Consider the following 15,267-nt stretch of genomic DNA (forward strand, 5'->3'; position numbering starts at 1 on the left):
TCCCAACCCCCCCATATACTAAAATAAACTAATGTTAAAAATAAAATAAAAAGTAACACAAAATTACATAACAATAACGAGGCTATATACAGGGGCTACCGGTACCGAGTCAATGTGAGGGGGTACAGGTTAGTCGAGGTAATTTGTACATGTAGGTAGGGGTAAAATGACTATGCATAGATACAGTGCATTCGAAAAGTATTCAGACCCCTTGACTTTAAAAAAATGTTGTTACATTACAGCCTTGTTCTAAAATGTTATATATATATATATATATATATATATATATATATATATTTTTTTTTAATCCTCATCAACCTACACACAATATCCCATAATGACAAAGTGAAAACAGGTGTTCAGAATTTTTAGAAAATTTATCAAATCTATAAAACAGAAATCCCTTATTTACATAAGTATTCAGACCCTTTGCTATGAGATTCAAAATTGAGCTCCTGTTTCTATTGCTCATCCTTGAGATGTTCCTACAACTTGATTGGAGTCAACCTGGTAAATTCAATTGATTGGACATGATTTAGAAAAGGCACACACCTGTCTATATAAGGTCCCACAGTTGACAGTGCATGTCAGAGCAAAAACCAGGCCGTGAGGTCAAAGGAATTGTCCATAGAGCTCTGAGACAGGATTGTGTCGAGGCACAGATCTGGGGAAGGGTACCAAAACATTTCTGCAGCATTGAAGGTCCCCAAGAACACAGTGGCCTCCATCATTCTTAAATGGAAGAAGTTTGGAACAACCAAGAATCTTCCTAGAGCTGGCCGCCCGGCCAAACTGAATAATAGGGGGAGAAAGGCCTTTGTCAGGGAGGTGACCAAGAACCTGATGGTCACTCTGACAGAGCTCTATAGTTCCTCTGTTGAGATGGGAAAACCTTCCAGAAGGACAACCATCTCTGCAGCACTTCACCAATCAGGCCTTTCTGAGAGAGTGGCCAGACGGAAGCCATTCCTCAGTAAAAGGTACATGACAGCCTGCTTGGAGTTTACCAAAAGGCATCAATAGACTCTCAGACCATGAGAAACAAGATTCTCTGGTCTGATGAAACCAAGATTAAACTATTTGGCCTGAATGCCAAGCATCACATCTGGAGGAAACCTGGCACCATCCCTACGGTGAAGCATGGTGGTGGTATTATCATGCTGTGGAGATGTTTCTCAGTGGCAGGGACTGGGAGACAAGTCAGGATCAAGGCAAAGATGAACAGAGCAAAGTACAGAGAGATCCATGATGAAAACCTGCTCCAGAGCGCTCAGGACCTCAGACTGGGGCGAAGAGGACAACGACCCTAAGCACACAGCCAAGACAATGCAGGAGTGGCTTCGGTACAAGTCTCTGAATGTCCTTGAGTGGCCCAGCCAGAGCCTGGACCTGAACCCGATCGAACATCTCTGGAGAGACCTGAATATAGCTGTGCAGCATAGATCCGCATCTAACCTGACAGAGCTTGAGAGGATCTGCAGAGAAGAATGGGAGAAAGTCCCCAAATACAGATGTGCCAAGCTTATAGCGTCATACTCAATGAACCTGTTTTTCCTTTGTGATTATGGGGTATTGTGTGTAGATTGATGAGGGGAAAAAACTATTTAATACATTTTAGAATAACATATAGACATATAGAATAACATAACAAAATGTGGAAAAAGTCAAGGGGTCTGAAAACTTTCCGAAGGCACTGTATATTTAAACTCCTAGTAATTTATTTATTTAACGTTTCGGCATCACTGTCTTCTTCAGGGTAATGTCATGAATGCTTGAACCAGGTTATGTAGACAAACAGTGGAATTAGTGCAACCAATGACAATAGTGAGGGGTGTGTCATAATTATTAAGTAAATTAGAATGAATTGAGTGAAACTGTTAAAAGACAATAGTTTACAGCATATAGAATATATTAGGCTATTGTTATCATACATTGTACATAATATTAGCATCAACATTCATTATTGTTTAATTACATTTGACATATATATTTAATTGTTTCCAATTGAATTACATTTTTGTTGCATATAATCTTTTAGTTCAACCATAATGAATAATAAGCATCATCAACAGGGGGAACATATTGGGTGTACGCTGATAAGCTGTAGAAAGAATATATTTATTTATAAAACGTGTTCATAAAGAAGAGAGAAGAAACAACTATTATGCAGTGTGTCCACAAGGCTTTTGTAATTATTTGTATGTAGAAAAACTCTTTAGTATCACAATCGTGCCAAATCATCTGTAGAACCGGAATGTGTACAGGGCGATAGTAGCGGTTAGTGGTGGCCACTGGACGGACACTCACAGGACCACTTGAGCAGGGAAACGAGGAGCAGAGAAAACAGTCACAGTCTGTGTCTGAAATGGCACCCTATTCCTTATATAGTGCACTACGTTTGTCCAGGCCAGGTCAAAAGTAGTGCACTATATAGAACTTGGGCGCCATTTAAGACAAAGTCACAGACAGAAGAGTAAAAGTCATAGACAGAAGATCTTTGGGGTCTGTGATGGTGAGGTCTTAGGGCATCATCCACCTTACTTACTAGTGATCAGCACGAGAAAAAGCTATATCTCTGGGTTCAATGTACAGCCAGTGTGGAAGTCACAGGTCAGAGGTCACAGGCCAGAGGACAAAAGGGGGCTCAAGGCCCCACTGGGCTGTGGGTCAATCAGGAGCATGAAGGTGGAGATTGGAGGTCCAGCTTTCTCCAGTCCAGTCCATCTAGTCCAGTCAACATTCTCAGGGTAGCTGGTCAGGGTAGTGCTGGTATTGGGAAGTCCTGTGTAAGAAAACCCTGGGTCATGATCATTAGGCACCAAACTGAAGAAAACAGGAGGGGACTATCTGGACTCATTTTTGTTTTCCATTGCAAAAATGTCCATTCTATGCCCTAATGAACATAACCCAGGAGAAGTAGGCCTTTAGGCCCTCAGTGCCTGCGGGTGCGCTGACTTCCGGTGCCCGTGGTGTAGAGCATGGGCTGGCGCAGCTGAGACACACGCTTCAGGTTGCTCAGGTGGACTGGGGAGGACTCTGTGATGGGGCCTGTAAAAAGCAGGAGTCAAAATCTGTATACAGAGCCCTGTTTAAGAACTGTGTGTTGATATATTTAATTAGCTACACTGTGAGGAGATATTCAAGGGCAATGAATCCAATTTGTCCTGATGGTAGTGCAGTGGACACAAGTCAGTTAAAAACAAATTCTTATTTTCAATGACAGCCTAGGAACAGTGTGTTAACTGCCTGTTCAGGGGTAGAACGACAGATTTATACCTTGTCAGCTCGGGGATTTGAACTTGCAACCTTTCGGTTACTAGTCCGACGCTCTAACCACTAGACTACCCTGCCGCCCCATAAGGCTTGAACCACACCATGGTTGCATGCAGTAATATTATTTTTAATGTGGAGGTGTGGGTAAAAGGAGGCTGACCTGTTTGGTGGTTGTTGTGTGGCAGCCGGACTTTGGTGAGAGAAGGGACCCCCCTGTGCTGGGGACGTAAAAGGGGGGCCTGGGGCTGCCCGTTGATGTGGAGGTGCGGGTCTGACGTGCTGTCCAACGGGCGTATACGCTGGGCTGCCGTTGTCTTAGACTGATACAGCTGAGCAGGAGGAGGGCAGGGGTAGTGTGTTAAGGCTGATATCATGTAGGCTATGTACTGGAGCCGCTTCATTATGTCTATGTAATTGTCAAATCGATCAATCACAGCTGCTGAGGACTCTACTAACATAAAGTCCTGAATCATTAGATACTCCTCAGGGAGCTAGATAATGAACACTACTCACTGCTTGACCTGTGACCTCGAACGAGCGGGAGCGTCTCTTCCGGGAGCGAGCCTCGAAGTCCTGCTCGCGGAGGGAGAGGTTTGGGTTCTTGGAGGCCGGCTGGCGATTACGTGGGCGTGTCCAGGAGCCCTGGGAGACAGGCCCCTCCCCCGTGCTGCTGGATAAGTTTTCATCTGAGGTGTCGTGGCGGGGCTCGGGGCTGGGCTGCCGGCTGCGGAGCAAGGCCAGGCCCCTAGGGGGCGCCTCACTCGGAGACAGGATGCTCTTGTGCTTCTTGGGGTCCAGGGGTGAGGGAGGAGGGGGCAGTCGCAGGGCATCCACTTCCAGGGCTTTGGAGCGGCGGCGAGCAGCCTTCACTGCAATGTTGTGAACCCCTTTGAGGATCTGCTGCCTCTCTGTTGAATCAAATCAAATCAATCAAATCAAATGTATTTATAAAGCCCGTCTTACATCAGCTGATGTCACAAAGTGCTGTACAGAAACCCAGCCTAAAACCCCAAACAGTAAGCAATGTAGGTGTAGAATCAAAGGAGACTATGATCTCATCTAGTACACCAACATCCTGACCTAAGATAAGATAATAAAATGTAAATGTTATTGTCCCCAATTGTCCCTGGCTATATTCTGTAAATCCATGAATTTGTGGTCCGTGCAGTTCTCCCTATCCTGTATCTCTCCTGTCTGCTGTTGCCCCTGGAGGTCTCTTACCCTTTCGTGTGAGGGGGACATCCTGGCCCGTCTCGCTGCTCTCAGGGGAGGAGTCCAGGTGACTGCTGACACTGTGGCTGAGGTGGCTGTAGTTCAGAGTTGTCTCTAGGGCCAATGGCTGTAGCTGGAGAGGACAGAAGAGGACGGACATGTGGCATTATACTCACACTCTCATAGGGAAGTATGCAGATATGTAACCTGGTAGAAATCTAGCCCTGATATGGCTGTACCCTCCATTACTATGGTGTCTCCACAGGTGTAATGGCAGGAGCAAGTAGATATCCACAGTGTGGATGGTACTGTGTTCTCACTTCTCTGTTTCCCTGGCCGTTGATGTGGATGGGAGGAGGGGTCAACACAGCAGAATGTTTCATCTGCCTGGCATGGGGACTGCCCTTAAACACATGGTTGTTGTCTCTGTGAGAGGGAGAGGGACGGAGTTAGGGAGGGAGAGAGAGAGACAGCACAAGAGAGGGAGAAAGATCGATAGAGAGAAAGATCATCAGTTAAACTAATGTCCTTCCTAAAAAGGATAAGACGGAGGGTTTCTTCTTCCTAAACCAAACACCACCCTCTCACTCTTTCACTCTCCCATCCCCACTCTCCCTCCCATCCCCACTCTCCCTCCCATCCCCACTCTCCCTCCCATCCCCATTCTCCCTCCCATCCCCATTCTCCCTCCCTCTCCCACACTCCCTCCCTCCCTCCCTCCGTCCTCTTACCCTTCAGGTTCAGGTAGGATGGGTGGCAGGGTGTGTCTGCGGGTCTTGGCCCGGCCATGCCTGGTCTCTGAGCCCATGGTGCGAACGCTCTCCTGGTCTGAGTCCACGTCCTGCACCAGGTCACGACTTCGGCTGGGCAGAGTGATCTTGGGCAGGGAGCCCTCCTGTAGACAGCATATGGTACAGGGAGAAGGATATGTTTATATGTCGGAATTGTGTGTCTCTGTGTTTGATCTCGATTTCAATCTCAATCACGTTCTCTGTTGTCTACCTTGAGTGTGCTCCCGCTGACCTTGTCCAGGGATCTGTCCAGGTTCCTCTCATCCAGCTCTCTCATGTACATCCAATACAGCTCCTGAAGGTGGGGGGGCACCAGGAGTCTGTGGTCTGCAACAACACAAAACAGGTAAGAATACTATTTACACTACAACAAAGGTCAGAATACCATTCACACTACAACACCGGTTAGAATACTATTCACACTACAACACATGTCAGAATACTATTCACACTACAACACCGGTTAGAATACTATTCACACTACAACACATGTCAGAATACTATTCACACTACAACACAGGTTAGAATACTATTCACACTACAACACAATACATGTTAGTACACTATTCACACTACAACACAATACAATACAGGTTAGAATACTATTCACACTGCAACACATGTCAGAATACTATTCACACTACAACACAATACAGGTTAGAATACTATTCACACTACAACACAATACAATACAGGTTAGAATACTATTCACACTACAACACAATACATGTTAGTACACTATTCACACTACAACACAATACAATACAGGTTAGAATACTATTCACACTGCAACACATGTCAGAATACTATTCACACTACAACACAATACAGGTTAGAATACTATTCACACTACAACACAATACAGGTTAGAATACTATTCACACTACAACACAATACATGTTAGTACACTATTCACACTACAACACAATACAATACAGGTTAGAATACTATTCACACTGCAACACATGTCAGAATACTATTCACACTACAACACAATACAGGTTAGAATACTATTCACACTACAACACAATACAGGTTAGTACACTATTCACACTACAACACAATACAATACAGGTTAGAATACTATTCACACTGCAACACATGTCAGAATACTATTCACACTACAACACAATACAGGTTAGAATACTATTCACACTACAACACAATACAGGTTAGTACACTATTCACACTACAACACAATACAATACAGGTTAGAATACTATTCACACTGCAACACATGTCAGAATACTATTCACACTACAACACAATACAGGTTAGTACACTATTCACACTACAACACAATACAATACAGGTTAGAATACTATTCACACTGCAACACATGTCAGAATACTATTCACACTGCAACACATGTCAGAATACTATTCACACTACAACACATGTCAGAATACTATTCACACTACAACACAATACAGGTTAGTACACTATTCACACTACAACACAATACAATACAGGTTAGAATACTATTCACACTGCAACACATGTCAGAATACTATTCACACTACAACACAATACAGGTTAGAATACTATTCACACTACAACACAATACAGGTTAGTACACTATTCACACTACAACACAATACAATACAGGTTAGAATACTATTCACACTGCAACACATGTTAGAATACTATTCACACTACAACACAATACAGGTTAGAATACTATTCACACTACAACACAATACAGGTTAGTACACTATTCACACTACAACACAATACAATACAGGTTAGAATACTATTCACACTGCAACACATGTCAGAATACTATTCACACTACAACACAATACAGGTTAGTACACTATTCACACTACAACACAATACAATACAGGTTAGAATACTATTCACACTGCAACACATGTCAGAATACTATTCACACTACAACACAATACAGGTTAGTACACTATTCACACTACAACACAATACAATACAGGTTAGAATACTATTCACACTGCAACACATGTCAGAATACTATTCACACTACAACACAATACAGGTTAGAATACTATTCACACTACAACACAATACAGGTTAGAATACTATTCACACTACAATACAATACAGGTTAGAATACTATTCACACTGCAACACATGTCAGAATACTATTCACACTACAACACAATACAGGTTAGTACACTATTCACACTACAACACAATACAATACAGGTTAGAATACTATTCACACTGCAACACATGTCAGAATACTATTCACACTACAACACAATACAGGTTAGAATACTATTCATACCGGACATACCGGACATACCGTCAATAAACCGTCTCTGCTGCTGGATGAGCTCGTCACAGAGGTGACGGTGCTGCTCGAAGCGCTGCACCACAAAGTTCTTCTGCCGGATCACGTTGTCTTTGAGCAGGGCGTGGGACTGCATCTCGGCGTTCTCAATCTCGAGCTCGTGTACCTTACAGAGAAGGCCCAGCACCTCCCTCTGCTCTTCAGAGCTCACCCTGCAAGGGAGCAGCTCCTCCAGGCGCCTGGCACGCTCCCGCAGCTCCACGAAGCAGCGCTCCAGTAAAGCCTACAGGACAGGAGGACAAACAGCAGGTAGGGCTCAATGGGAACCCTCACCATAATATTTAAATATTGTATTTATTTATTTAACCTTTATTTAACTAAGCAAGTCAGTTAAGAACAAATTCTTATTTACAATGATGGCCTCATCATGCTACATGTCGGCCTATTGTACAAATGGAAACCATGTGCTTGGTACCGTTCCATTCAGTCCAATCCAGCAATGACAATGAGCCCGTCCTCCAATATCTCCTACCACCAGCCACCCCAGTACTGCACAACAAGGCTATCAATGCCTAGTTTAAGCTAGGTGGCCTGAACTGTGTGATTCTGTAGCCTCCCCCAGAGGTGAGAGCAGAGGACTACAGTAACCTACCTTCTGTTCGCGTATCTTGTTCTGTTCAGCAATGAGAGTGACCACTTTCTCTCTGGCCATGGCTACTTCCTGGGTCTCAGTGCTGTCTGGGGGTGACTCAGGGCAGTCAAAATCCTTCTCACTCTCCTCCTTACTGATGCTCTCCTTCCTCCTCTCTGCTTGCCACTTCCTGCGACAACGACTCCGCTCCTGCTCCCAACTACAAGACGAACAACAATGCACGCAATTGTGAGCAGCTGTTTAGACATTTCTGTTAACTATCACAGTCATTAAACTGCTACACCTAGAGGCTATAGGTGTAGAGGGAGTGCTATGAGATTATTGTAGGTCCCAAATGGCACCCTATTCCCTATATAGAGCCCTAAGGGCTCTGGTCATAAGTAGTGCACTGTACAGGGAACAGAGTGCCATTTGGGACAGTCATAAGACACATACTCTGCGATGGTGAGCAGGTGTTTGGAGGTGTCCATCTGGATCTCCATGTTGCTGTTGTCCAGCTCCATCAGGCTCCTCCTGATCTCCATCTGACTCCTGAAGGCCTCTAGGAGCTGCTCCCTCAGCTGGTCCATCTCTGCTCGGCTCGCCTGCATGCTGTGGGCCTGTACCTCCGCTACATTGGTGGCAGGAGAGGAGAGTGTTAAGGTCTGTTGGAGGCACAGACAGACAGACAGACACACAGACAGACACACACAGACACTGTGAAGGAGCTATGAGAGAGGTCAAGGTGAGGTTATTACCCTGGACATGGCGGATGTCAGCTCGGTCAGAGTTGAGCTGACGTCCAGCCTGATCGGCGATCTTCTTCTTGAGCCGCTGGATCTCGCTGCGCAGGTCAGAGATGATGTTAGTGTACTGAGCGATGTGGTAGGACACGTTCAGCAGGTTCCTCTTCACCTGGAGAGAGAGAACTGTCTTATAACACTAATAAAATGATGTGGTAGAACACGTTCAGCAGGTTCCTCTTCACCTGGAGAGAGAGAACTGTCTTATAACACTGTAACAACATGATGTGGTAGAACACGTTCAGCAGGTTCCTCTTCACCTGGAGAGAGAGAACTGTCTTATAACACTGTAACAACATGATGTGGTAGAACACGTTCAGCAGGTTCCTCTTCACCTGGAGAGAGAACTGTCTTATAACACTGTAAGAACATGATGTGGTAGAACACGTTCAGCAGGTTCCTCTTCACCTGGAGAGAGAACTGTCTTATAACACTGTAACAACATGATGTGGTAGAACACGTTCAGCAGGTTCCTCTTCACCTGGAGAGAGAGAACTGTCTTATAACACTGTAATAACATGATGTGGTAGAACACGTTCAGCAGGTTCCTCTTCCCCTGGAGAGAGAGAACTGTCTTATAACACTGTAATAACATGATGTGGTAGAACACATTCAGCAGGTTCCTCTTCACCTGGAGAGAACTGTCTTATAACACTGTAATAACATGTGGTAGAACACGTTCAGCAGGTTCCTCTTCACCTGGAGAGAGAGAACTGTCTTATAACACTGTAATAACATGTGGTAGAACACGTTCAGCAGGTTCCTCTTCACCTGGAGAGAGAACTGTCTTATAACACTGTAATAACATGTGGTAGAACACGTTCAGCAGGTTCCTCTTCACCTGGAGAGAGAGAACTGTCTTATAACACTGTAATAACATGTGGTAGAACACGTTCAGCAGGTTCCTCTTCCCCTGGAGAGAGAGAACTGTCTTATAACACTGTAACAACATGATGTGGTAGAACACGTTCAGCAGGTTCCTCTTCACCTGGAGAGAGAGAACTGTCTTATAACACTGTAATAACATGATGTGGTAGAACACGTTCAGCAGGTTCCTCTTCACCTGGAGAGAGAACTGTCTTATAACACTGTAATAACATGTGGTAGAACACGTTCAGCAGGTTCCTCTTCACCTGGAGAGAGAACTGTCTTATAACACTGTAATAACATGATGTGGTAGAACACGTTCAGCAGGTTCCTCTTCACCTGGAGAGAGAGAACTGTCTTATAACACTAATAACATGATGTGGTAGAACACGTTCAGCAGGTTCCTCTTCACCTGGAGAGAGAGAACTGTCTTATAACACTGTAATAACATGATGTGGTAGGACACGTTCAGCAGGTTCCTCTTCACCTGGAGAGAGAGAACTGTCTTATAACACTAATAACATGTGGTAGAACACGTTCAGCAGGTTCCTCTTCACCTGGAGAGAGAGAACTGTCTTATAACACTGTAATAACATGTGGTAGAACACGTTCAGCAGGTTCCTCTTCACCTGGAGAGAGAGAACTGTCTTATAACACTGTAATAACATGATGTGGTAGAACACGTTCAGCAGGTTCCTCTTCACCTGGAGAGAGAGAACTGTCTTATAACACTGTAACAACATGATGTGGTAGAACACGTTCAGCAGGTTCCTCTTCACCTTTAGAGAGAGAACTGTCTTATAACACTGTAATAACATGATGTGATAGAACACATTCAGCAATAAGGAACCCAGCTGACAAACCATTAAGCCTAATATTGACAGCGTCGTTATAACTGTTATGCTGCAGAGATAACGGAATCTTTTAAGTTGATCTCGGGGGTCTAGGGTGGGTTACTGTAAAGCACTTTGATAACTGTGTTTATGTAAAAGAGCTTTTTAAATTACATTTGATTGTTGATTGATTGATTTGAAAAATGATTGATTTGAAAATTCTTGTCCCACACCTCAGCGAAGGAGGGAAATGTTTTGTTGTGTATCACTCACCCGTGTGCGGATACTTTTGGCACGGTCAGCGTAGCTCAGCGTGTTGCGAGACTCCTCGAAGGCCAGGGAGGCGGGGCTAATGTGGGCTATCATCACTGTGCGACTGTTGCCTCCCAACGAGTCCTGTCAATCAAGCACATCAGAACAGGAAGTGAATGAATGCAAGTGGAATGGAGATTAATCCTTCTGAATGATGCAAAAGGACAACAAAAGTACTGTATTGTTTTGTGTGGTGTGGCATGATGTGGTGTGATGTGATATGGTGTGTGGTGTAGTGTGGTATGGTATGGTGTGCTATGGTGTGGTCATTCATGATGAATGTTGTGTGGTATGGTGTGGTGTGGTGTGCTATGGTGTGGTCATTCATGTTGAATGTTGTGTGGTATGGTGTGGTGTAGTATGGTGCTAGTATAGTGTATTGTAATCATACAGCACGTCTTCGATAGGAAAGGTAAAAGGGGGAAACCTAGTCAGTTGTACAACTGAATGCATTCAACTGAAATGTGTCTTCCTCATTTAACCCAACCCCTCTGAATCAGAGAGGTGTGGGAGGCTGCCATAATCGACATCCACGTCTTCGGCGCCCGGGGAACAGTAGGTTTTCTGTCTTGCTCAGGGGCAGAACAACACATTTTGACCTTGTCAGCTCGGGGATTCGATCCAGCAACCTTTCGGTTACTGGCTCAACGCTCCAAACACTATGGGTACTGTACCTTCAGCAAGCGCGTCAGCTTGCTGTCCCTGTAGTTGACATATTTGTTACCATGTTTCTCACTCAGGGCGTTGATGCAGTTACCCAGAGCCAGGAGGGAGCGGTTGATGTGGGCCCCTTCTTTTAACCTCTGACCTCTGTTCTGTGTCTGGGAGAGAAAGCAGGTTTACCATCTGTTCTCATGTTTTTATTTAACCTTTATTTACCTAGGCTAGTCAGTTAAGAACAAATTCTTATTTACAATGACGGCCAACCAGTGGGTTAACTGCTTTATTCGGGGGCAGAACGACAGATTTTTGACCTTGTCAGCTCATTCAATCTAGCAACCTTTCGGCTACTGGCCCATCGCTCTAACCACAACATGCCGCCCCACATGTTCCAGAGCATACATTGTGCTGATCACCGACTGAGCAGACTGACTGGTCAACAATTAATAGAGTGGTTATTTAGGATGCAAGGTGATTTGTAGATCAGTCAGTCTGTCTACAAAGTAGTAGACGGCCATTGTCTCGGTTTGATGAGTTACAGCCCAGGACAAATACTGCCTATGTTAACCAGCAGAGGGGGCTCTAACCCTCCTTTTCTTTCCTCTGTCTGCAGTTACATTGGAAGAGTTGCAAGTAAAACATCATGCAGCTTTTTTATAACCACTTATGAGTTACTATGAACGCTGTCAATGTCACAACACATCATACATGTATTATAATGCATTATAAGGGATGTTATTACATAGGTACTTTATAGAAAGTCTTACCAGCCTTGGACCAAAACACATCTCACTGACAGAAAACATCCCAGAGGTAGTGGAACCCCCTCTGTTCTCCTATATCTTAAGAGACCGTTGGCCTATAGGCTATGATATACATCCATAGAAGAGCCTAGCTGGTTAAATGTTCTAAAAGTTTCCATGGTAAATACGTGTTCTCTCCATTCAGGCATGAGTGCATGTTTTTGTCATGGTAGCGTACCAAATGGCACCGTATTCCCTGTATAGTACACTACTTTTGACCAGAGCCCTGGAAATTGGGTGGTATTTGGGACACAAACCATTATGTTTATGAGGTCTGGCTGTTTTAATATGGACGCTAATCTGCCTGTAGCTCAGGCCCTGAAGCAAAGATATGCATATTCTTGATACCACTTGAAAGGAAACACTTGGACATGTGTGGAAATGTGAAAGGAATGTAGGAAAATATAACACTTTAGATCTAGTAAAAGATAATACAAAGAAAAATGATCCCCTATGATCCTCCAGGAACCAAGAGCATTAAGTGTAAGGTTTATAGTAAATGTGTCATATACTGTGTCACAAACATCCCAAACTAGTTCACAAAAGACATTAGCGGCATCCCAAATGGAATCATATTTCCTATGTAGAGCATTACTTTTTGACCCATAGATCAAAAGTAGTGCACTATAGGGAATAGGGTGCCATTTGGGATGCAGTTATTCTGTTGCCAGTATTGGCGTCACTCCAACTGTAATCTGTTCAACAAAAGTAACCAGCACCATAAAACTGTGCTATAGATGTCACGGTAAAGTTACAGCACCATCCCTCAGAGAGAGAGACACGGCTTAATGTGAGAGCTCACATTTTCAACATGTTTTCTCTTTACAAAAGGATAGATTTGGAGTTAGATAAACTTGGATTTTTCGGCAGGTACATGTGCAGGATGCTACACTCCACAGCATGGCCTTCGCTCCAGATCAACACTACAAACCTACAACATCATTTTGACCAAAATTAACCGGAGAGATTACTGCTTCCAAGGTTTTATTTTTCCAAGCTAAACGGAGGGTGTTCTAACAAAAAAACAGCAGAGACCTGAGGACACCATTCCAACCTGGAACGGAGTCAGAAACAAATTCAATTAGCACTACGGTGTGAAGTAAAAGGCCTTTGGGCCCAACAAGTGTCAGGAGTCTTTGAAGCATCATCTGAAGCCCCTCCTGCTGTTCAAAGACCATTCCCTGGCATTTTATACAAGAAATCTGCCTCCAGAAATAAAAGCTTCTCCCAAGTGGGTGTGACACCTACTCCTGTTACCTGCTGCACTGCTGCTAGGATTCCACCTGGCGATCTGTTCACCGTCTGCCCTGGCCTGTCTCCCCCTGTCTGGTACAGGTACCTCCACCACACTCACCCCTCTCTCCCTGGCCTGTCTCCCCCTGTCTGGTACAGGTACCTCCACCACATTCACCCCTCTCTCCTGAGCTTTCACTCGCCTCCAGCACACAGGCACTGTTGGGGCGAGTGAATCTGAACTTACAATGGCCCCAAGTCGTTATATATTTTAAAAATGTTCTTGTGCATTTTGCTATTTTCCTCATGACTCCTGCATACTTTGTTGACTACAAACGTTCTTTCCCAACCGTGGGACAGACTGTTTGTTCCCACACTCGGGACTCTGACTCAATTGGTTACACAGACCTTTGGCCTCCCATCCTATTCTAACCACCTCTCACCGGCTTTGTATTCATGTTACCTGATGAAATTGCTGTACAATATGATCTTGTTGCCATCTGATGTCCTGCACCTGCCCGCCCGTCCAGCATCACTACTCTGGACGGTTCTGACTTAGAATATGTGGACAACTACAAATAACTAGGTGTCTGGTTAGACTGTAAACTCTCCTTCCAGACTCACATCAAACATCTCCAATCCAAAGTTAAATCTATAAATCGGCTTCCTATTTCACAACAAAGCCTCCTTCACTCATGCTGCCCAACATAGCCTTGTAAAACTGACCACCCTACCGATCCTCGATTTCGGCGATGTCATTTACAAAATAGCCTCCAATACCCTACTCAATAAATTGGATGCAGTCTATCACAGTGCCATCCGTTTTGTCACCAATGCCCCATATACTACCCACCACTGCGACCTGTATGCTCTCGTTGGCTGGCCCTCGCTTCATTCTCGTCGCCAAACCCACTGTCTCCAGGTCATCTACAAGACCCTGCTAGGTAAAGTTCCCCCTTATCTCAGCTCGCTGATCACCATAGCAGCACCCACCTGTAGCACGCGCTCCAGCAGGTATATCTCTCTGGTCACCCCCAAAACCAATTGTTCCTTTGGCCGCCTCTCCTTCCAGTTCTCTGCTGCCAATGACTGGAACGAACTATACAAATCTCTGAAACTGGAAACACTTACCTCCCTCACTAGCTTTAAGCACCAGCAGTCAGAACAGCTCACAGATTACTGCACCTGTACATAGCCCATCTATAATTTAGCCCAAACAACTCCCTCTTCCCCTACTGTATTTATTTATTTAGCTCCTTTGCACCCCATTATTTCTATCTCTACTTTGCACATTCTTCCACTGCAAATCTACCATTCTGGTGTTTTACTTGCTATATTATATTTACTTTGCCACCATGGCATTTTTTGCCTTTACCTCCCTTATCTCACCTCATTTGCTCACATTGTACATAGACTTATTTTTATACTGTATTATTGACTGTATGTTTGTTTTACTCCATGTGTAACTCTGTGTTGTTGCATGTGTCGAACTGCTTTGCTTTATCTTGGCCAGGTCGCAATTGTAAATGAGAACTTGTTCTCAACTTGCATTCCTGGTTAAATAAAGGTGAAATAAATCA

At 44.3% G+C, this 15,267-nt stretch overlaps 1 protein-coding gene across 2 annotated transcripts in view; it reads right to left on the bottom strand.

Moving 5' to 3' along the window:
• Nucleotides 1–1,944: 1,944 nt before the first annotated feature.
• LOC112261344 (kinesin-like protein KIF19) overlaps nt 1,945–15,267 on the bottom strand; it is a 79,234-nt gene continuing 65,911 nt past the window's right edge. The window contains exons 7-19 of one of the 2 annotated variants that reach the window (XM_042307403.1): nt 11,666–11,812; nt 10,953–11,075; nt 8,935–9,091; nt 8,633–8,807; nt 8,198–8,396; nt 7,549–7,828; nt 5,488–5,603; nt 5,217–5,380; nt 4,806–4,911; nt 4,495–4,618; nt 3,787–4,181; nt 3,434–3,602; nt 1,945–3,048 (exon numbers count right to left, since the gene is read on the bottom strand). In XM_042307403.1, coding sequence (XP_042163337.1) covers nt 2,933–3,048; nt 3,434–3,602; nt 3,787–4,181; nt 4,495–4,618; nt 4,806–4,911; nt 5,217–5,380; nt 5,488–5,603; nt 7,549–7,828; nt 8,198–8,396; nt 8,633–8,807; nt 8,935–9,091; nt 10,953–11,075; nt 11,666–11,812 — 2,271 coding nt within the window. In that variant the 3' untranslated portion in view covers nt 1,945–2,932. The remainder of the gene's footprint in view (nt 3,049–3,433; nt 3,603–3,786; nt 4,182–4,494; nt 4,619–4,805; nt 4,912–5,216; nt 5,381–5,487; nt 5,604–7,548; nt 7,829–8,197; nt 8,397–8,632; nt 8,808–8,934; nt 9,092–10,952; nt 11,076–11,665; nt 11,813–15,267) is intronic. The other variant, XM_042307404.1, reaches the window with a different exon arrangement.

The sequence above is a fragment of the Oncorhynchus tshawytscha genome, linkage group LG27 (genome assembly GCF_018296145.1).
Source record: "Oncorhynchus tshawytscha isolate Ot180627B linkage group LG27, Otsh_v2.0, whole genome shotgun sequence".
NCBI classification, from domain to species: Eukaryota; Metazoa; Chordata; class Actinopteri; order Salmoniformes; family Salmonidae; genus Oncorhynchus; species Oncorhynchus tshawytscha.